This window comes from Corvus hawaiiensis, chromosome 1 (assembly GCF_020740725.1).
Source record: "Corvus hawaiiensis isolate bCorHaw1 chromosome 1, bCorHaw1.pri.cur, whole genome shotgun sequence".
Taxonomy (NCBI): Eukaryota; Metazoa; Chordata; class Aves; order Passeriformes; family Corvidae; genus Corvus; species Corvus hawaiiensis.
The window spans coordinates 29,844,418-29,867,137 of record NC_063213.1 but is presented as its reverse complement, the minus strand read 5'-3'; the positions used below and the strand labels follow the sequence as shown (position 1 = coordinate 29,867,137).

Genomic DNA, 22,720 nt, shown 5'->3' with positions numbered 1-22,720 from the left:
GCAGCACAACAAGGGGGAAGCAGAGACATCAGAGCAGAGCTCTCCCATGCAGCATATAAAGGGTTTTGTGTAACTGGTAGTTATTTTTGTTGGATGAAAGGCAATATAAAAGCAGGTGGTAATGTTTATGACATCAGATTTTGTCTGAGCATGGTAAAGCATCAGAGAGGTTTTTGGAGAGGAGAGAGTGGCTTATTTTACTGTGAAAAATAGCTATGAATTTAGCACAGTTCTGAAGCTGCTGAGCAATGTGTCTAAGTGCTTACAAATAGACACAACGATATCAACAGCCCTCTTGAATATGTCACATTTGAATGTAATAAAAATCAGTCAAAATTGTAAATTGTGCATCATTATAAAAGTGGTAAGAGCCTGGTGCAGGTTTGAAAACTAGAGATCCAGACTGTCACTCTTCTGTGATGTGCTTTTATGAAAGCACATTCCCTGAGTCCTTTTCTTCTTCTTCTGTGGTGCTTTCCTTATTCTGTAATTTGTTTATTAGCTGAAGGTTCTGCTGTGGACTGTGGCAAAGACTTGTAAAGGTGTTTAGGTGCCTGGGTGGCAGCTACTGAAAAACTTTTGCATCAGAGCAGGGGCTCATGATGATATGAATTTATTGATTTTTCTGCCTGGCTGTATAAGGTTTTTCATTTGTAGTGCCTCTTTTATAAGCAATATTTCATGGCTATTTATTTCTCTGTGGCTGTCCAGGGTCACCATCAGGGTAAGGACTTTGTTGCACTATGCACTTTACTACCACAATAAAACAGGGCCATCCAAAAATATGACTCAATTTTAGTTTTAGTGTAGTAATTCTGTATATGAAAAGGGTGTGTGTGAGGGGGGAGGGTGGATGGACCCAGCTAACCGTGTCCCAGCTGACTCAAACTTTTATCAAAAGTTTGAGTCAAAGATTTTCTGCTCTGGAATATATCCTTGTAATAATTTATAGTTGCCAAAATCCAGGGTAGATTTCCCAAGATGGGAGAAGATATCTTTGGTACTGTTTGCTTTTTATCCTGCAGCAGGAAAAAGTATCTACTAAAAATGCAAACCAGAAGTATCATGAAGTTGTACAAAAATATGTTCTCAGAATTCATGGTAATTAGAGGTAGAAAACTTGATGCAGTATGTGAATGAGGGACCTCCTGCTTTAGCCACCTTTTGTGAACAATTCTGCTTGAGTGTGCATGAGTCTCAGGAAATGTAAAGCCAACAGGAGACCTGTTGCTGTTTCCTGCTGTAGCAGTGGAAAACATAAAAGGGCGAGTGAGAGGATTTATGTATTTATAAAGCATTTGTTTCTAAGATTTCATACTAGTAGAGAGCTGTTTGCAGTGATTTGAGACAAAAAGCTCTATTTCAAAAACAAAGTCAAGACATTTAGATAAAGAGGATGTAAAAAGTCTAAATTATGCAAGATAGTGTTATGGCAGCCTTGTGATAGTAACTGCGTTCATGCTCTTAAAAAATAGATTACAGTTTTATTAACTTTTAAACAAAATTTTACATGAAGTTTTTCTTTCCTTTTACAACATAAGAAATTATATGTGTGCAAAGTTTCTAAACAAAAAGTTGTGAGCAGAAATATTCATTTTTCTTGTCCTCAGAACAACTGTAGTTAGGCAAGATAGAAAGAAAGAGCCCAAACTTAACATGATTTGAAAATGAATTAATTTCCATCATGATTTAAACTGAATTTTTTTTAAACTACCATTTGAACCATAATGAAATTCTGCAAAGTGTTAGGAAAATCTGTGGCCAAAACTCTATATGAATATTTAGCATCCACCTACAAACACCTAGAGAGAAAATAATTATATTTACTTGAATCAGTCTGTTGACATAATTCGAATTAATCATCTGCATAAATATTTTAAGCACCATGGATACAATTTTATTATTATTAAAAACACCTCCACTTTCATTAAATCTAATCGTCTAGTCACAGAAAATCTTTTTCTACCTTAAAACTGAATTGCCTTGGTAAAACCAATAAAGACTAATTTAGAATTTCAATTGACTGAACAATTGCCAGCACTTTATCTAAGAAGTTCAACTTAAAGAAAAAAAGTAGTTTTCAGAGTACCAAGATTCTGTTTATTCACTAACAAGAATGATTCTCAAAAGTATCTAAATAATTTAGGACCAGAGGACCCATTGGATTCAGGCCACATAGCCTCGGGAAACAATGAAGCTTGGTTGGACCCTTTCAGATTTCCTCACGCACGGCATTTCAATTTATGGCATGATGTTGATGTTTTGGATTAAAGAGAAACGTGACAGTGACAAAAGACAGTCAGGTCGTCGTGTGTGTCCTCCCCCTCCCCTCCTTTCTGATGGGCAAAGAGGTTTGTCCTGAGAACACCAGGTGGAAATTGCAGGAGGAACTGTCTGGATGCTCTCATAATCTATATATTCTTGAGATGGGGAAGCTGAGATATTTGTGTTTGGCTTTGGTACACATCAGCCTGCATAAGGGTATAAAATGATGAGAGTTTTTTGGTGACTTTTTAGTTCAAACTGCATGAAATTACAAAGAATATGTAAACTAATGGAATTACCATAACTTTAGTGACCTAGTGACCAGATTTTACCCTGCAGTCGATCAAGATAAGACTGCAAGTAAAATCAGCAAGTGAAATAGACATCATTAGACTAATAGACATCAACAGACTAATGTGAGGCAGAACACAAACAATATGAAAGCATATAATGGATTTACCAAAGTCAACACAATGGATATCCTTCTTTGATCAAAAAGACCCTCTGGTTTTTGGAAGAAGAGAATTGTTACAGATTTAGCATATTTGATTTTCTTCCAAAAAGAGCAGACATGGAAAACAGAATTGCAGAGATTGTTGATGAGATGGATGAAGTATTGGTCATCAGAAAATTAGAGGACCTCTAATTTGGTTTGGGTCAAGTAACATTTAGTATTATGATGAATACCTTTGCACAAGAAGTCAGTATATGTCTATTTTTTTTTTTTTTGCCAGTAACACAAAGTTGGAGAGGTCAGAAAATAATACATAACAAACAGTATCCCAGTATAATCAGGCAAAAATTCCTAGGACAAGTGGGCAGCGTAAGAATTAATGTCATTGTAGAGGGCACTGGTAAACCATTATCAGAATTAATGTGGATAGTTTTGATTACCTGTGTTTAAGAAAGGAGAATTCTAGGTGCAGTGAGTAGGCAGAACCTTATTAGCATAACCAGAGAACAGAACAAGAGGAAATATCTTATGAGAAGAGATTATGTGAGTTTGTCTTGCTTAATATAGCAATTAAAAGCTGAGAGAAGATATGATTGCACCATAAATATACAAGGGGAGAGTAAATACTAGGAGGTGAAAACAATTAGTTCAGCCAAAGAACAATACTGAAACAAGAATGCATGGCTATAAAGAAAAGATGCAAATCGAACTGTTAAGAATTAGAAGACATCTGAAAAACAGAGATGTGAGTCTGAAACAGTTGTCCAGCTGGCAAAGATTCAAACTATTTTCAGTGGAGAGTTGCATAAATTTAGGGAGCTAGACACAAGTTATGCATTGTGGTTGTCTGAGACTGTGAGGATCTAAATTCAAGGACCCAGGAGGTTTGTTTCTGTCATATGCCTATAACATCTGGCAATTTTGTGTAGCATAGTAGATGTTTACTTTCTGCAGAAAAATGATTAGCACACATGAAGAAGGTAACAAAGCCTTTGCAGTGTCAGCATGTAACAGGAAGTAGACTGGAAATAAGGACAAAGACCTGAGATGAACTACTGGGTGGTAGTGCCAGCAATGGTTTGCCATGTGCTCCATGTTTTTAGGGCAAAAGCAAAATCAGCTATGCTCTTTGAATGCCAACCAGTTCCCACCTTGAACTTTGTGTGAGCTGTAACTGATTTATAAGACACTGCACATAAAATGACTTTTAAAGTGGCATTTATGGCAATGAGAGAGGCGTCCAATCACCCTTGAAAGGAGAGGGGTAATGCTGAGGGGATGCACTGTGTAGTGAAAGGTCATGAATGCCATACTGACATTGAAGGAGACCAAAGTAAAGCAACCTGTAACTATAATCTGACGGAGTCCAAGCCAGTTACAGAAGAGTTACTGATGGCGTTCATTTCCCCACAGCCCCGTGCCTAAGATTTTCTACTGGTCAGTTTGAGCCCGTTCCCCAGCTGGAATGTTTATTTGCTGCCTTTGGCTTGCTCTCACATGTGACAGGCTGGGCACCCATCCCCATCTGCTAATTTGGAACTGAGGTAGAAAATTTGGGACAGAGGTGGAACTGGTCTTCTCAGATGAGTCATCAATTGCTGTGTTGAACTGGTCTTCTCAGATGAGTCATGAATTGCTCTTCATCACCTGCCTCATCTGAAACAGAATCTTGTCTTTCAAAGAATGGTGCTTGCAGTTCTTCAGACCAGGTTTTCTTTTTGTTTGTTTGAAGCCTTCATATTGTCCTGGAGTAGGAAGAGAATTTGCAAGCACTGCTGTAAAGACCTTTGGGTCATAAATTTCCCTGAAGAAATGGAATGTTTTTCCATTTAATTTAATAACTTCTTGTGGGCCTCTGAGATGAAGAGATTCCTCAGTGTCCTATGCATTCTTTGACATGTGGCTAATGCTACATGCTTTCCTACATGAAAAGCTTTTTACAGAAAAGTGACCTTCTTCTAGGAGAACAAAATAACAACTCAATTAAAAAGAAAAATGAAGGCCACACCAGTTTCCCTACTGAGATGAAAAACCAAGCAGTGGAAAACGTAAGCTGCATTTACTTTAACATGTGGGACTTTGAGCATCATGTGGAAAACTCATTCATATGGTAGAATTGCATTTTAGGATGCCTCTGGAGAAAGACGTGATGGAATTATTAAAATTTGTAAGAAAATATATAAATCAGTTGTGTTAGAGCATTCAGTATGGAGGAATGAATGCTGTCTGGGCAGAAGCAAGCAGCCATGGGAATCATGGTCCCTAGTCTGTCACTGTTTCTTGTCTGATTCTAGAGGAGTTACTTATGTCTCAACCAACTAGTGTAGAAACAGCTGAGCATCAGAAGCAGCACGGGACTTTCCACAAGCAAGTGTCAGGTGTTAGAGTGCTGTGAGTATCCTCTGTCCACAGAGCAAGTATGCCCATCCTGAAGCCATGCCACTGCTCTCATTAGCAAGCTACTCCATATGATCCCTTTCACAGCTGCCAAGTTCAGTGATCACTCCTTGGGGAGACTTTTAGGGCACTTTTAGGGGTTATCAGCCAAGTAACATCCCTGAATGCAGTGGTTATAAATGTTCCTAGCATTTTACAAAAAATAATAAGAAAGATCTTTCCTCTCTTACATGTTAATGCCAGGATCAGACACAAGCTGACCTTTATCTCTAAGCCTCATTTTTTTTTTTTCTGTTGCTAAAGTGACTTGCTATTTACTTACTTCAGAACAGTAACAGTGAGACACAATTCATTACGGTCTGTGACTTGCTTGGAGGTGCTGGGTGAGAGGAGCTACAGAAGTGAGCAGAATGTCTTTTTCATTAGAATTATTTGACAGTGTCATTGAGAGAGTTTTCTGGAAACAGTGATGATACACGCTTCTTCCCAAATTACCACAAATATGCCCCTTCAAAATTTGCTTTCAGGAATACATCTTTTCCAAAACTTGTGATATCTCTCAAACAGAAAATTCAAATGTGATCTATTTGACAAACATCTCAGGTATGAAGTAGCTTCATTTTCATAGTCATAACTCTAAAGTCCTCAAGTCCATACTTCATAGATGTACAAAACCATGTAGGAAAGCTCTAAAAGAGAAAGCATCCTCTCTTTCTCACTCTAAAAACCAATTTTCATTTTAAAAACATCTGGAAATTTTGACCAGATATGAATGGTTTCTGGAAGCCCTGCCTTACAGAAAAATTAATACCTTATTCAACTACCACCTTTCTAAGCAATCCTAGCCATTGTCAGCTGACTAGCCAGCTATGAAAATAGATTTACTGGTGTATGTAAAAATTGAGGCTTCAGGTAATTCTACATCTCTGTAAGCTGCTCCATGAATGGTGACAAGTACAAGCCTGCCAGAGGAGTTGCTTGATAAATGGAATAGCTAATGACTTCAGCCACATTCATAGTAGCATTTTATCCCTGTTTTCTTCTTGACAGACTTCCTTGTCAGCTGTTTGGAAAAGCTGTTTCTGAAATCAGAGAAACACGGTCTTCCCTTCCTTCCTGTATCCTCCCTCTCCTCAGAGATGGCAATCTGGGGCTTTGCTGAAGGCACATGAAGTTACTCTTCAAAATACTGCAAATGTCACCTCTTTTTCATATGAATGCAGAGAGTTAGAAAATCTGGGCAATTAGACCCCAAGACAATATAAGACTTAAGAATTATTAGACTCAAAGACAGCATGCCAGTAAAATAATTTAATGAGTGTTCCTAGTAACAACTTTTGTGTTCAGAATAAAACATGCAAACTCCTTTCTAAAGACTTGAAGCTAAGAATTTTAATAGACTGAATGATTTGCTTCCCTAATGCGCTCACCAAGTGCAGCAAGCTGATTAAAACACTGGATACTGTAGAACCTTTCAGTTCCTGGTCTCTAGAGCTAAGCTTATACATCATTAACCATATATTATAGGTACACACAGGTATTTTACACATAAGGGAAAAAGGATATAGAATTTGTACTTGCAGGACACTGATTTTAGCATTTTCCTTTTGGAACGGTAAAAAGCAAAGAAATCAAGAAGAGGCTTTGTAGGAAGTCATCCTTCTCCAACGAGAACTGTACGTGTATGAGAAGGCAATGAACAGACAAAAACAATCCACTGGATGAAGCACAATAGCTTTCAATAAATATGTGGTGATGGTCATTGTGTAAAAAACCTTAAATACAAAATAGCTGTTCTATTAGAGAATGTGATGGGCTAGCTAAAAAGCAGCTTGCCATAGGAAAGCTTCTTCAGTTTGGAGATAATTCTGTAATTACCTTACTGACTTAAATTTATGTTCCTATTAAGAAACGAATTCACATATTAATTTTACAGGACTTCTGTAAAGGGGAAACAGACTTTTAAGAAGCAGCAGGGTCAACTGTAGAGCCATGTAAGGTACCTCTGAAATTCTGAAACTTAACTTTTCATTTAAATGAATTCCAGAAAACTGTAAGTGCAGACTAGAACAAAACACCCCTAAAAAATATGTAAAACAAACATTCATTAATAAATGTGTAATTCAGAAGAGACGGAGAGTTTCCCTTTGTTACTAAACCCACAGTGTTCAAAGCTTTTTCAGCTGTGACCTGTAGAACACTTAAGTCATAGAAAGGCCTTCTCCCGGGGCTCTGAAAATTTCAAGCAATAGTTTTCAGAGAGAATGGCCAGAGTGAATGCAGTGATATTGAATGATCTGCTTTGTACTTTTTAGCAAATACAGTCTGCATAGTTCTTACAGTTGTTCTATGTCTTTTCTTCCGGATGATATTTCAACTTCTTCCATCAAGAATTTATAATCTAAAGTTTAGATTCAGGGACATGAAGCAGAGGTTGAATTTATGCATATGCCAGGTTGCAGAAAAGTCAGCGGATCTCAAGCATAGGTTTAAAATTAAAGTCCTGTTTAATGGTACTCTGAGAACACTGCCACTTTCTTGAACTCATACATCTATTCAGAGAGCCACTGCAGCGTGATTATTATTTCCCATGAACCAAGTTAAAAATAACTTTTTTGCTGTCAAGTCACCTTTATACACTGATATTGTCACTTTTTAGCTAAGTGAACAACAGCATGGTTGGTCTGATTGCAGTGGCTGAGAACACCTTCCATAAAGTAGAAGAGCAAGAAGCTCTGAAGATGCCCACCTCAGCTGACTGTAAGTACTACTTAAGTTCAAAGGGAAATTAGAAGTAGCTGCCACTTTACTATTAAAAGGCTTTGCCCCTTGGTAAAGCAAGTAAGACTATTCCCTGTGACTCAATAGGAGCTATTTTGATTTGCACAAATTGCAGATTAGAGAAATTGGATTAAGCAACATGAACTATATTTGTTGTAGAAAGAAAGAAAAAAAGGCACCCAAATGGAACTTGGCATTTTATTTTCCTGGAGGGAAAAATTTAAATGCATTTTAAAGGAGCCTCTTGATGGTTCCTAAATTTCTACATTCTGATTTTTGTGTTTAAACTTTGGAAAGTGTTGAAAATGGCTGTTTGTTTAAAAATTAGATGTCTGTACGTCTAATCTGCATAAAAAATAGATTACTTAGGGTCCATAAGCCAATTGCTTCACTTTCAACATTAATGACTCACTGACTTTTGTGCATCAACATTTAGAGCTGGGTCCTTGGCATCCATGAGTAGCTGCTGCAGCAAAAGGAAGCCCACATGCTTTTCCCAGTGCCCCAGAGCTGGAGAGCAGGGAGGCTGTAATGTGTTGCTAGAGGCTGTAATAACAGCCACACATCTCACAGAGGGCCTCTCGCTGCTCCTGTTCATGGCAGGGTCAAGGGAGAACAAAGGAGGCATAAAACATGTTTCCCACTAATTCAACTGCTTCAATTCCACTAAGCAGAATTCAGGTGCGGCTGAGGATTTCAGCACCTTCTTCGGAAAGTTTGCCCCTGGGCCATTAAAAATGGTTTAAATAATAAAATTGACTTGCCTCTTGGTATCATTATACCCTCTTTCTCAGATCAGCGATTTTATTAACGGATAATGCTGATAAAGATTTATTTTTATGGGATTTTTTATGGCTTTTAAATATCATATGCAAGTTTTCAGCTCTTTGGCTCCTTGCAGTGCTGATTAGGATGGTCTCTTTTTTTTCTTTCTTCCCCCTGTTTCCAAAGCAACCATGAAGTAAAATAGAAAAACACACAGAGCTGAAGACATAAATTTTTAAGAAATAATTCTGACATGCAATTTTGAAACCCCTTTTCAGGTCAGTGTCATTTTTGTAATTGATGTTACCAGTTCTATTTTTCTTTGTATTTTCCCCTCAATAAACAATCCAAATATACTTCAAGTACTCCTCTCACAAAAGGCAATTTGAAAATATGTCAAGCAGCTTGATTTGGGAGTTTTTCCAGGATTTAAAGAGCTTACACATTTTACTGAATGGTACACATTTTTTTGAACCTACTCAACATAAACCCAATTCAGGTGCCAAGAATAGTAATAGGAAGCGTATACTTACATTTCAACTCCAGTTTGATGAAGTCAGTGTTCCCCAGATTCTCAAGAAACACCCCATCTGAGGCTGACGTTTTGAAGTAGAAAGAGATGTCTGCACTGGTTTCCCCTTGGAAGGTGGAGAAGTGGAGGTAAGATGATGAAGTAACGAAAGAAGCTGCGTTCCAGTAATTCCCTGCAGAGGATAGACAGGAAAGACATGTTTCAGTGCTCCCCTGAGGCTGTTGGAAAAGGTGAAGATTTTAATGTCCATATATGCTACAGTGCTGTCTATGCTGAAGAAAGAACTCCAAGAATCAAGCAAGAACCTTGACGCTTGCTACCTAATTTTTTGTTTTTCTGGGCATGGTGTTCAGATTTCAGAAAATAGAGCATGTTAATGGTAAATTTATTCCCAAGCTCTGAATTTATCATATCCAGTCATACTCAAATGTGTTGTTATTATATGTTTAGTATAGTAACACTGAACTCATGGGAGATCAGAGACGGGCAAAACACTAATTTGGTGACTGCCTCAGTTCAGGCATGTGTTTTGCTTTCATATTTTGCTTCACGTGTGGCTTACCTATCTTCAAAATTATTCTACACAGCTACACCCCCTCCTTCTGAAAATGTAGCCATGTCTATTAGAAGTCTATTAATATATATCACAGGAAAAATCCAGTAAATGAAGCTAAGCAATACAGACGCAATTAACATATGCACCTAATAGTCCCCTAGTACTTTCCCCCTGGAGAAATATAATAATTAATAACATCCATGAACTATTACTGTACTTTAGCTACAATGACAGTCAAATTCAGTGCAAGGTAGCATTACCATGCAAAAATAAGTCATAAGATAAAAGAGCAGGTAAGATTCTCTTAATAAGAAGACCATAAGATTGATAAGAGAAGGCTTTGGGGTGACCAAATTGCTGCCTTCCAGTACCTGAAGAGGTACAAGAAAGGTGAAAAGGGACTTCTTATAAGGGCATTCAGTAACAGGACAAGGAGGAATGGCTTCAAACTGATAGACAGTAGGTTTAGATTAGATATTAGAAAGAAATTCTTTACTGTGAGGGTGGTGAGGCACTGGAACAGGTTGCCCAGAGAAGCCATGTATGCCCCATCCCTGGAAGTGTTCAAGGACAGGCTGAATGGGGTTCTGAGCAACCTGGTCTAGTGGAAGGTGTCCCTGTCCACAGCAGGGATGTTGGAACTAGATGATCTTTAAGGTCTCTTCCAACCCAGGCCATGCTATAATGATTCTATGACGAAGATATAGGTGATACAGTAAGCCAATGAGAGACTGAAACAGCTCATTCTAGTTTCATCACAATGCTTATGTATCCAATTTCAGAAATTTGTTAGAATATCACTCATTATGTCACCACATCTGAGTCCTTCATACTCCAGCTAATAAACACAATAATAAACTACTTTCCATTTCAGTCAAAAGTCCCAGATGTTGGTTTTCCATTGTTTGATTACTAAAGTAGGTGATAAGGTTATTATTTGTCTGGTTAGCACTGGATGAGTATGAATGAGGATGGCTGAAGCTTCAGAAGCTCAACTATGCTTATATATTACACTACTGGCCCACACCCACATCAGATGTTTTATTATTTGTGTAATTATTAATTTCTATTAAAATTTAAATTGAACATCTTTCCGTATAAATACATGCATACTCTTGCTTTCCATAGTACCATTCCATACCCTCCATTTAATTCTGCCTCTCTCAAGGATGCAGAGTATTTGGAAAAAGAAGCCACTTTCCATTTACTTCAATGCATCCCAGGAGGAAAGTTGTAATTGAGATTTTGTGTGTGTATATGTATAAACACATGTAAACAGTGAAAATGGGAAGAAATGGGCATTGATAAAACAGATATGGGTTTGTAAATTAACCAGTTAGGCTAGATCAGATCGTTTTCAACATGTATTACTATTTACCCTACTTATACAAACCAGTAATTTCCAGGTTGAATGTTACTAAAGATTTCTATAGAAATGTCAATAATATCTTCATATCATATACCTGCCTGGGCAAGAAATACCTGCTCATTATTTGCAAGGTTGTTCTCGAAAACATACCTAGTGCTAAAGCAGCACAGATAAAAAAGGTCTCAAATTTTATTTTCATTCATGGTCTCAGGTCTCTTTATCTCTCACTTTTGAAAGAGCTCCCTCAAATATTAGGGCTGCTTATAGTCTAGATGCATGAGTGCTTTGTCAATGATCTCTTAATACAGGGTCCAGATGGACTTTGTATATGCTTTTCTACTTGCAGATGTACCTGGATATCTCCATTTTCTTTTCCTGGGAGCTACAGATATGCTAGCTGCTGGCAGACCCTCAAAAAAGATTTTATTCCACGTGCTGAATAAACTCACATGACACAAGTGGGACTCAGACAAAAAGTCAGGAATACATTAATACAATCTCTGTTCAGGAGCTAATTTAGCTGCCCTGAATAACCTTGTAGAAATGCTTGCATGTCTTTGTAACTTTAATTAGTATTTTAGATCTCTTGCTTTACATTCCCTGAATATTACCAAATTTATTAGCTTAAAAAATGAAGAACACGTGACTAGTAAAATTGCTGTGAGTGTGAGAGCTACAAAATTCAAGTACTATTGCAGACAAATCTCTCTTCAGTGAGAAAGGCTTCCCAGCCACTTTGCTTCACCAAATGAGACCAATACAGTATATTATTATGATTAATATTGCAATAAAGTAAATAAGAGTAGGAGCTGCTATATGAAACAGCTATACATTTTTCAGTATTATATTTTTATCCTTTTAATTATCTTGAAAACCTGAAACCATGAAATGCAATTTGACATAGACTTGGTCTGCAATGCTGGGACACTCTGAGTTAAATCCTTAACTGTGAGAGCGCATGACCAAAGTGCTGGTTTGGTTTTACAGGGAAGTAATTTTCAGCTGTATGTGACCAGTCAGACATTTCAGAGTTTTTAGTATTGGTGTTGTTTGTGGGTTTATCCAGCAGAGTCCAGCCCCAAGGCTAAGACTTCAAACCTTTACAGCATGCTTGCAAGAAGGACTGCTGCTACTGGGTGTGACTGCAGGGTCAGATAGGCAGGTGGGTTTAGATGGAACCTTCATCACCTTCTTATTGAAACAAAATGAAGCTATTTTTATTTCGAGCTACATCCATCCTGCTGAAGAGGTCCATCTCAAAGGATTTTACATTTAATTCAAAATGGTATGATTTGACTTTGCAGAAATCCTTGGCTGCAAATGTTATTGGTGAGAGGATAAATACAAACAATGCAGAGAGAATGGGAGAATCTGCACCTTGAGAGACACATTTTCAAAGACTATTCATGAGAAATTCCTATAAAGATAAAATCATGTTTTTGCACTCTAGTATACATTCATCCCAAAGCACTTTCAGGGGAAAAAGACTTTTTATTAAGAGTACAATAGAAATGCTTTGCTCAACATAAATAATGATATTTATCATAAAATGATATCTTTTGATATCATTGAAAGGGGGTCCCTAAGGAAATACCGTATAAAAATCCACTTTACACACATTATTACAGTTTCTTGCTAGGAACTTTTATCAGTCACTATGCCTCAAAATTTCTTTGGTACATTGTCACAATTCTTTCCTCAAGCGGTTTGAACGTATTGATCCTACAGGCATTTTTCTCCCACTCTAGGCTGACAAGCTGTAGATGGAGAAAACTGGGACTGGAACTTAAAACACAGAGTGGAGGTATTGCAGGAGGAATATCAGACTAAGAGAAGGTAGGAAAGGGATTTTATTTAGAACGAACTCTATAAATGATAAGTTTTTAATTTATAAAAATACCAGAGTCTAAGCAGGATTTTTATTGTATTATCTGAAATACATTATAATTTTACTTTCTTCTATGTAATCTCAGCTCTAATTCTGTAATGAAGGCCATGTTTTAAACTTGTTTAGTTTTTAAATTTGATTTAAACCAATTAAACAGGTACAGAGCATGCTGCTGTCGTGGAAGCACAAATACAAATCAATCAAGGCACCAGACAAGCCTTTTAAGTTGTTTGCAACTCAAGATAAATGTGGAGATCCCCAAGACATGGCTGTGTTTCTCATAAAATTGCATGTTTCTTGGTGATGGCCTTAGGACACAGGGCACACGCAGGCAGGCAAGGGAATTGCTGACCACAGCACCAGAGGAAACTGTCCTGGATGTTTGCCTGGATCCAAGCAGGAATCAGAGCCATAGTTGAGAGAGGTGCTTCAGTGCACCAAGTAACACTGTAATTCTGTTTTCAATTTGTGTCAAGGTTGCTCACAGCTCTGCTTCTCTGCTCTGAAAATTAAAATCCAGCTGGTTAAGGTCCTGCAAAACACTCTTACTGCTTTCTCATTAGTTTTCCTAACCCTGAGTTACAGTGTTCTTTGTAAATTATATGGTACAGAGTGTCTCTTCTACTGGTCCATAAAGATTCAGCCTCTGACAGAAGGCTGCGCTATAATTAGAAAGGTATAATTTTAACAAGAACAGGGATAGTCTGTAGCCACAAGAAACCACCCCTACCGCAAAAAATAATGAGAAGGGACATCTGAGATAAAAAGCTGAACTAAGACTTGAAGATTTTTCCCATGAAGTCCCACCTCAGCGAGAAGGAAGGAGACCCATAATACTGACAGGGACAAACACACATTGTCCTGAGTTATGCAACATGGACAGATATCTTTTAATGTCTGGCAGCTCTGTAACTTGAAAACAGAGTCACTGGCCTTATAGTAATCAGCCTTTCAGCTTCTTCCTTGCAATATTTTTGTTCAGAGCTCCCTTGCTGGCTCCCATCAATATCTTCTTTCTTAGCATGATTGAAATTCATGCTTTAACACCATCAATTTCACTTTTACATTTAAACCCCATTGAAATGGATAATGGCAATACCAGAACTGTAAAAGACATCAGTGCTTTTAGCCCTGCTAGGCAATCGCACTAGAGAATGAATGCTGCAGTGTCAGGCAGCTCTTATGTATTACAGTAGACCAAAAACCTCCAGGGCCCTCATCTGCAGCAAAACAGATTTTCTATCAAAACCATTATGTGAATAAAATGTAAGAATAGTTTTCTATTTCAGAGAAGATGGATGTGTGAATGGAAAACTGTTCTGGCACAAAGTAATGGATTGAGATTATCCATACAATTATGCTCAACAAATCAAGTTGGTGGGGCTTTTTTCCTTTCTTCTTTTTCCATTCTGAGAGAGGAACATATGCATGCATACAGAGCAGTTTGGGTATCAGTACAGCAACAATCACACCTTTGACTCAAGTCTTCAGATCCATTCAGAGTGGAACTGGCTGTAATGAAAACCAAATTTGCTGTTGGACTTTCTATTTGAAAAGTCAAAGAAAATTGGCAGTGTTTCTTGCACTGAGTTGTACTTTATTGTGAAAGATGTAACCATGACCTCAAAGCAGGGCAGGCACTTTTCTGTCATCAGTGCTAATGTTAGCGGAGCTGAGATCACAGCTTCAGTCTGAGCAGGAGGGAGGGAGGCGTTGGGGACAGGAGAGCAAGGATGCCAAGTCTTCAGCATTCTCTCCTTTGCTGGGAGGACTACAGTGCCAGTGGCTTCCTCCTGACTGAAAGATCTGCTTGGTGTAATTTTTCATTGTCCTATCATGCTTTTAAACCTTTGTTTTTCTCTGGTCTGCAACTCCATGCCACATCTACTATATGTTTTATTATACTACTTTTACTATATTTCATGCACGTATAATTTACTATATATCGTAATTTTTGCATATCTTTGATTATTTTGGTACCCCTAGAATCAGTTTTGACTAGCTCCAGTCCTGAATTTATTTGCTTGTTGGTGAGTTGTTTAGAGCTCTGGGGTCCCCTGTATCAGTTAGTGTCTTGTATCCTCCCATGCCTGTATCCCTCTGCCCAGAATCCCATGTTCCCCGCTTTCAGGACTGCTGAACAACTGCCAGTTGTGCATTTCTCTGCACAGCACCATTATTGTTATTGGTCCTGCACTTGGGCCACAACAACCCCATGCATTGCTGCAGGCTGGGGGAATGCAGCTGGAAAGCTGCTCAGGAGAAAGGGATTGGGGGTGCTGGTTGACAGATGGATGGATATGAGCCAGCAGTGCGCCTGGGTGGCCAAGGGCATCTTGGCCTGAATCAAGAATAGTGCGGCCAGTAGGAGCAGGGAAGAGATTGTCTCGCTGTACTCAGCACTGGGGAGGTTGCACCTCAAGTACTGTGTCCATCTCTATGTCACTCACTTCAAAAAGGACATTGAGGCGCTGGAGCACATCTAAAGAGGGCAATGAAAGTGGGGAAGGGTCTAGAAAACGTGTCTTATGAAGAGCCGCTGCAGGAAGTGGGGTTGTTTAGCCTGGAGAAAAGGAGGGTCAGGTGCCTGAAAGGAGTTGTAGTGGAGTAGGGGTCAGCCTCTTCTGCCATGTCTCAAGTAAAAGAGTGAGAGGAAATGGCATTAAGTTTTGCCAGGGGAGATTACGATTGACTCTTACAGAAGGTGTCTGGATGTGGCTCTTGGGGATATGATTTAGGCGATTTAAGCAATTATGGTGGTGCTGGGTTGACAGTTGGACTAGGTGGTCTTGAAGGCCTCTTCCAACCATGATGATTCTGTGATTATGTTAGTTATCAATACCTCATTCCACGTAAAGTAACTACTTTTTATTAATATCTGTATAAAATGGGACTGTACCATAAGAAGATAAGCAAAAGTAAAATGAACTAGGCATGGTACTCCTGCCATTAAAAAAAAAAAAGTGTTTCATCTAAACAAAGTTTGAGGCAGGGCTCAAAATAGTCCAAGCCTGACAAATCTGTGGCCTTGCATACTCCCTACAATACCCAAAGACTAACTAGAGATAGCAATAGTGTATTTCTTGGGCTACGGGTTAACAATTTATCAACTTCACAGCAGAATATCACTTGAAAAGAAGCATGGAATTTGCTACTTTATTTAAAATTAAGATGGTAGTGTCCTGATTTACTCAATCCAAACCTGAATCAAGAAAAGTAAACTAGAAGGAGTTGCTACACATGCTGTTGCCTTAATAGCAGAAAAGTCTTTTGACAACACGCAGGAAAGTGAACAGATGGAGAGTATATTAGCACTGTATAACAGCAAACTGACTTATCCCCTTTCAGGCTAAATAAAAATATAGGCTAGATTTCAATTTCCAAGCTAAAACTAGCTGTGTATCTTTCAACAAAGTAACAAATGGCTCAAAGTCCAGAACAAAACCTGCTGAGAATATCAATACATATAGAGATGAGCTCAGAGTTAACAAAACAGAAGAGTTAGCTCTGCAGTGGTTACTGTCACATTAAAGACAATACAGATTTTGAAGGATAAATTCTAGGTTGTAGAATTATTTTTTTTACATTGACTTTTTATACCTTGACTTTTTTTCTGCACTGACCATCTAGTCCAACTGCCTGACCACTTTAGAGCTGATCAAAAGTTAAAGCATGGCTTTAAGAACATTGTCCTTAAACACTCTCTTAAACACTGACAGGCACAGGGCATCAACCACCTCTCCAGGAAGCCAGTTCCAGGGTTTGACCACCTTCCCAGTAAAAAAATGTCCCCATGTCAAATATGAACCTTCCCTGATGGATGCAGCTTTTAGCCATTCCCATGGGTCCTAGCACTGGTTACCAGGCAGAAGAGCTCACCACCTCCCTCTGCACTTCCCCTCCCCAGGAAGATGTAGGAAACAGTGAGGTCGCCCCTTGGCCTGCTTCTCTTCAAACTACACAAACCCAGTGCCCTCAGCCACTACCCAGAGGACATTCCTGCCAGCCCCTTCCCCAGCTTTGGTGCCTTCCTCAGAACACATTCAAGAACCTTCACATCCCTCTTCAATGGCAGGATCCAAAACTTCACACGGTATTTGAGACCAACAATGCTGGATACAGCTGCCAGGGCACACACTGCTGACTCCTGTTGAACCAGCACCCCCAGAACCCTCTCTGCCGGGCTGCTCTCCAGGCACTTCACTCCCAGTTTTGTGCCTGACGTTGCTACATGGTGCAGAATCTGGCATTTTGACTTATTAAATTTCATCCCATTAATCAAAGCCTAATGATCCATTCTCTCAGATTTCTCTGCAAGGGCTCTTGTCCCTCAAGAGAGTCAACAGCACCTCCCAGTTTGGTTTAATCAGCAAACTTGCTGATGGTGCATTCAACTACTGCATCCAGATTGTTGATAAATATATAACCCCTTCAATTTCTATACTACGCCTGAAACTCAAAGTAATTCGTAATTCTGTGAGGCTTCTCTTCTGGAAGTTCATTGCATGCACCTTCTCTGAAAGTGAGATCCTGAAAAAGGTTAACTGTTTACTCATTTGGGTGGTGACCTTCCACTGATGCCCTTGCCTCCTCCGGTTATGGGAAGGTTGTTCGGTCTTCACTTATAGACCTTTGCCACCTCTCCTTCTGCATGCCTGCCACTGCTATGACAATAGTTGACCTCATTACAGAACTTAGCATATTTTCATATGAGCCCAAGGTCTAAAGCCCCAAACTCATTTACGCATAACAAGATCCTGAGGAGAAAGTGAGTGTATTTAAAGAATTACAAATGCAGGCAAGCCTTAAATTACTTATTTAGAAATTAAAGAGTTTCATCCCTATTTGGAATAAACTTGAGTATTCTGGTCGGCAATGAAGGACATAAAACAACTTACATTAACATTGCAGTACGATGGATAGCAGTTTATCAGCTGCCATTATAAATTATCTGTTTTCATAAAGATTCTCAAGTGACATAACACTTACAAGACACTGATCAATGGATATAAACACAGATGCTAAAGTTTGCTTTACTCTGCCAGTCACTATATTTGCTGAGTGAGGGAAAAGTGCAATCACATTTATCAGTGAAATGTTGGAATCAATAAAACAGATTCAGTGATGCAGAAAAGTTTCCAGCACCTGCTGTGTTTCCTGAAATCATCTTTGGAAGACCATTTTTCAAAACTCTTGTCTCCTGGTCACAATGCCTAATCACGATACATACCCTGTCACTGCTGGCATCATTACTTTCATCCATCTAAAGAGTGAAAGGTCCTGATCTGGCTTGGTTTACAACCTGGAGCTGTGTAATGTGCTGATGGAGCTCTAATGATGCATGTAAACTGGTGTCCTTTCAGGGGAATTTTGTTAAACAATAAGTGACCTGTAAACATGAGCTTGATCACCACTGTGCCACAGTCAAGGCAGTATGTAGGAACCCTGCCATGATGCCCGAATGGTAAACATTAAATACAGGAGCTTGCTGCTGTCCACAAACCATGTTACTGTGAGGATCTGATTCTCTATTGTCTTGTACATTTTGGTGGGTGTTTGTAGCTGTGCAAAACAATTGTAAAGCTTTCCATTCCCATCTGGTAATGCTACGTAACCACTGTATGCTCAGCATGTGTCTGTGGAACATGGAAGGCAAAGACACAAGGACAATAATGAAAAAAACAATGAACTTTTAAAAGAATTCAGTTCCCCTGTGGTACTAAATCTATTCCCTCTGCTGTGGAGGTGAACTGCAGGAAATTGTAGCTCTTTGCTCCCTAGATCCTTGGCTTAGTATGTGGACAATGAGATGCAGCTCTAGAGTTCTGTAGAGTCAGAGCCATTGCATTGGCCCAACACCATGTGGACAACATGATCCAATATCCATTTCTTCTTCTGCCATTGCCATTTGCTCTTCCTGGCACGATGTTTTAAAAGAAGCATATGCTGGGTACCTTCACACAGCTCTCCCCCTCTACATTTTCTCATTTTGTCTGCTTAGAGAGACATTTCTCTTCCTATTTGTGGCTCTAAAATCACTTGTCTTTGGCTATGGATCTAGACTCAGTGTCCTGGATCTTTGGTCACCTCATGTGTGTTCTCCTAGACGAGCTCCACGTTCACAATGGAAAATGTTCTTCAGAATTAAAATGTAAGATGCAATTTAATTTCGATGTAGTACATTAAATGTTCTTCATGCCATTGATTCCAGAATTACCTGTTATTCACAGAGATCATGAAATTATTTTGCTTGATCTGCTACTACTGGATGGATTTCAGAGACTTCTGAACTAAAGCTGAGAATATTTAACTCACAAGATATGACTAGGTCCTTTGTTGAATCATAGTCTTCTGAACTTTGATGAAACTTAGAGCTAAAACAATTTGCTTGAAGTATTAATTTAATTCAGCAGGTGCATTAAAGCAAAGTTATGCTGTTCTACTGCTTATTTGTAGAACTATACTTTCCATGACTCCTTTGTTCATGTCCCAATTCCCAGTTTCACAGAACTTAATAATTACTTCAGATATACGTCAAACCTACAGTTGAGTAAAACTATCTTCATTCTTATGGTGCCACTCCAGTTTTATGTCACTGTAACATCATTCTAAGTCCAACTTCCCATAATGTATTTTTTTCGGCAGGGAGTTTTTATGGATCATTGCTACTTATGCTCAATTGTGAGCATTTGCAAAGAATTTGAATTATAGAGATGGATATCCTGTTCTGAATTCGAATAGCTAAAAGCTCAACATCCCCGTGGCCTCCCGGTCCTACACTTCTCTAGGAACTGAGAAGAACCACTGGAGTCCATGTTATGGTACCATTCCACCCCAGACGCTGGTGCTTTGGCTAGAACATCTGATCTATTGTGTGCTGTGGCCCTGGAAATGCTGCTTGATATGCCTGTGTTGATATAGACTTTCCCCCTTCTGTCTTTGAAAAAAAAGTCTTTGAAAAGTAATTTTACAGTTCATTTCTATATCATCTATGGCAGAGAAACTTTTCACATGACTGCATTTGAGCATTTATTCCATTCCCTGCCTGTTCCTTATCTTTAAAATAACTCATTAAGACTATCACTATGCCCAAATATCTTCCTGTGATCTTACTATCTCAGCAGGGTTCTAAATCCAAGAATACAAAGAAAGAATACCTAAAAAATTTAAATTTAAAAATAAAAGTTTTTTAGCCTTAACATTACCACTAGAGCCGCTGTTAATATTGTGATCAGAGAGTGCAGTTACCTGGGCAAAGGTGGGATCCCTGTAGAAAGGTGAATTTACTGTAGGACATACAGCTCTCCCTCTTCTAACAGGCATTGGCTACTCACACTTCAAATTCCATACAGGTGATGCAAGCAAATATATGTAGTGTAATAGCAAAGCCAAACCAGAACACTAATGAAAACTTTTTAGACTAAATAGGTTGTCATATGGAGAGAGAAGAGATCTATTGAACTCCTGTTAGTGAACTTCTCTTAGTGGTAATGGCACTGAGATCAAGAATCTTAAATCTATATATATGTTAAAATGTCTTTATTTGAATTTAATGACTATTAAACCAATCAGAGTTTACAGATATATGAGAAAAACTTATACCTTGCATGTCCCAATAAAAAAATAGCAGCTTTACCATCCAAAAAATATCTAGCACAAATAACCCGTGCTAAAGTTTTAACTTCCCTAGAGACTACCTTTCAACCTCAACTATTCTGTCAAAGTATGAACAATATTTCTGGCTTGAATAAAAATGACAAGAAAAATCAATTTAATTCAAAAATTGAAATGGAATTAATATTTTGGAGGTGAAATGGTCTGTGGAAGCAAAAAACAACTCTGCATCTACAGGAGATCTGATTCTGACCTCTTGCACATCACTTAGACATAGCTGTACTGTTCATGGCGTTACACTCAATTTACACAAATCTGAGAACATTTACTCAGTGTTTACTTCCCAAATCTTTTCCATCTCAGCCAAAAGACTATGTAATGAAAGAGAAAAGGGTGTGAAAAAATGTCTCATAAAGAATCAAAGTTCTTTCTTTCTCTGCCTGCTTCCTTCCTTCCTTCCTGCCTTCCTTCCTGCTTTCCTGTCTGCCTGCCTTCCTTCCTACCTTTCTGCCTTCCTGCCTTCCTTCCTACCTTACTGCCTTCCTGCCTTCCTGCCTGCCTTCATGCCTTCCTTCCTGCCTCCCTCCTTCTTTTTCTGGGCTTCCCCATCCTAAATATCTCTCTCCTAAACAGTCATCCAGAAATTTGGACTTGTAAAGAATGTTTCAGCTGGCTTATAACAACAAAAGATTGTAGATAAAAACTGCATTTTGACATTTTACCAAGCACGGCACTGAGTGGGAAAAGCATGCACATCTAAAACTAGACTTTCAGAACACAAAAGGAACTCCTTGTAGTGAAGATTTTTATCTGAAATGGAAGGTGACTTGGGGTAAAGGCACTGTGCCATAATTTACTTATTCTAAATTCAATTCCTTGGTTCTGAAATTCTTAGCATACATGACCCTGGCCAAGTTGTTTACGGCTTATGGCTCCAGAATCCAAGATCTCTGAGGTGAAGAAAATACCACTTTTCTCTCTTCCTTTATAAAGTCTTTTTGAATCTTGATCTTGTAGGACTGTCAGCATTTGCAGCAAACTGTGGTTACAGTCTTAGGCTGCAAGAGGCAGCTTTTCTTCTTGAAACAGGATACTGAACTTGGCCGGAATTTGAACACACTTTTGTGATACAAGAGTTGACAATATTTTTCCACAAATTTACTTATTTCTTTTCACATTATCCAAATGCATTGGTGTTGTATGAAGTCATTAAATGAGTGTCAAAATATTTTGAAAATAGATAACACAATGTGGCAACATTATTTATAGATAAAAATATATACATGCATAAGTATTAGATCTAACAACACTTAAAAAGCAAAGATGACAAATATTTTACTATTTATTAAAAAGCAAATATTTTTTCACAGTGTTTTTTAACCTTGAATGACTGTAATTATCTCATGATGACCAAGATACCCATCATGTTGCATTACTTGCTATAACATTTCTTTCCAATATAAATATAAATAAATGTAATAAGGTTCTTTGATTGTTAATGATTGCTGGTGATTTTTACTCAGACTTTGCTTGAACCTCAAAAGCACTGTATCACTTGTGCTATCATGCAGCCCAAAGCAGAAGGCTCCTTAGGACTCCTTTTGTAAGAAAAATAAAAAAAATCTGACATGGCAGATCTAAACTTTTTGAAAGGGAACATCACAGTCATGCTTACTATCACAGCTACTAGATCAGGCATTTGGTGTTGGGAAAGAGTTCAGGCTAAATTAAAGAATAGGAGCTGTAGTCTGTATTTGGTCTAAATAAGAAACTGCTTACAAGCTGTGAAGAGTTTGGGCTGCTGACACCAGAGGTGTACTTCACTTTGATCTGCAAAGTCTTTCTTCTTCTGAAAGAGGGAAGAGCTGTACTCTGACGCTCAACTTTACAGTTTGGTTCTTCAGGAAAAGATAGTCTTTTTGCATGGCAATCTTGAGTCTCAAATGGAGAGGAAGGGCACAAATGGTCCAAAAGATACTTGTATTGATCAACCGAGATATCAAATATATATTTAAAAGGCAATCTTGGAGGAAAAATGTGCCTGCACAGAAACTGATATGAATTGGGATCTGATTTAGGGAAACCACCTAATCTCACAG

At 38.5% G+C, this 22,720-nt stretch overlaps 1 protein-coding gene across 1 annotated transcript in view; it reads right to left on the bottom strand.

Moving 5' to 3' along the window:
* Nucleotides 1–22,720, bottom strand: part of CNTNAP2 (contactin associated protein 2) — a 1,047,411-nt gene that overhangs the window by 104,182 nt on the left and 920,509 nt on the right. Inside the window, exon 16 of the mRNA XM_048297819.1 lies at nt 9,196–9,366. Coding sequence (XP_048153776.1) covers nt 9,196–9,366 — 171 coding nt within the window. The remainder of the gene's footprint in view (nt 1–9,195; nt 9,367–22,720) is intronic.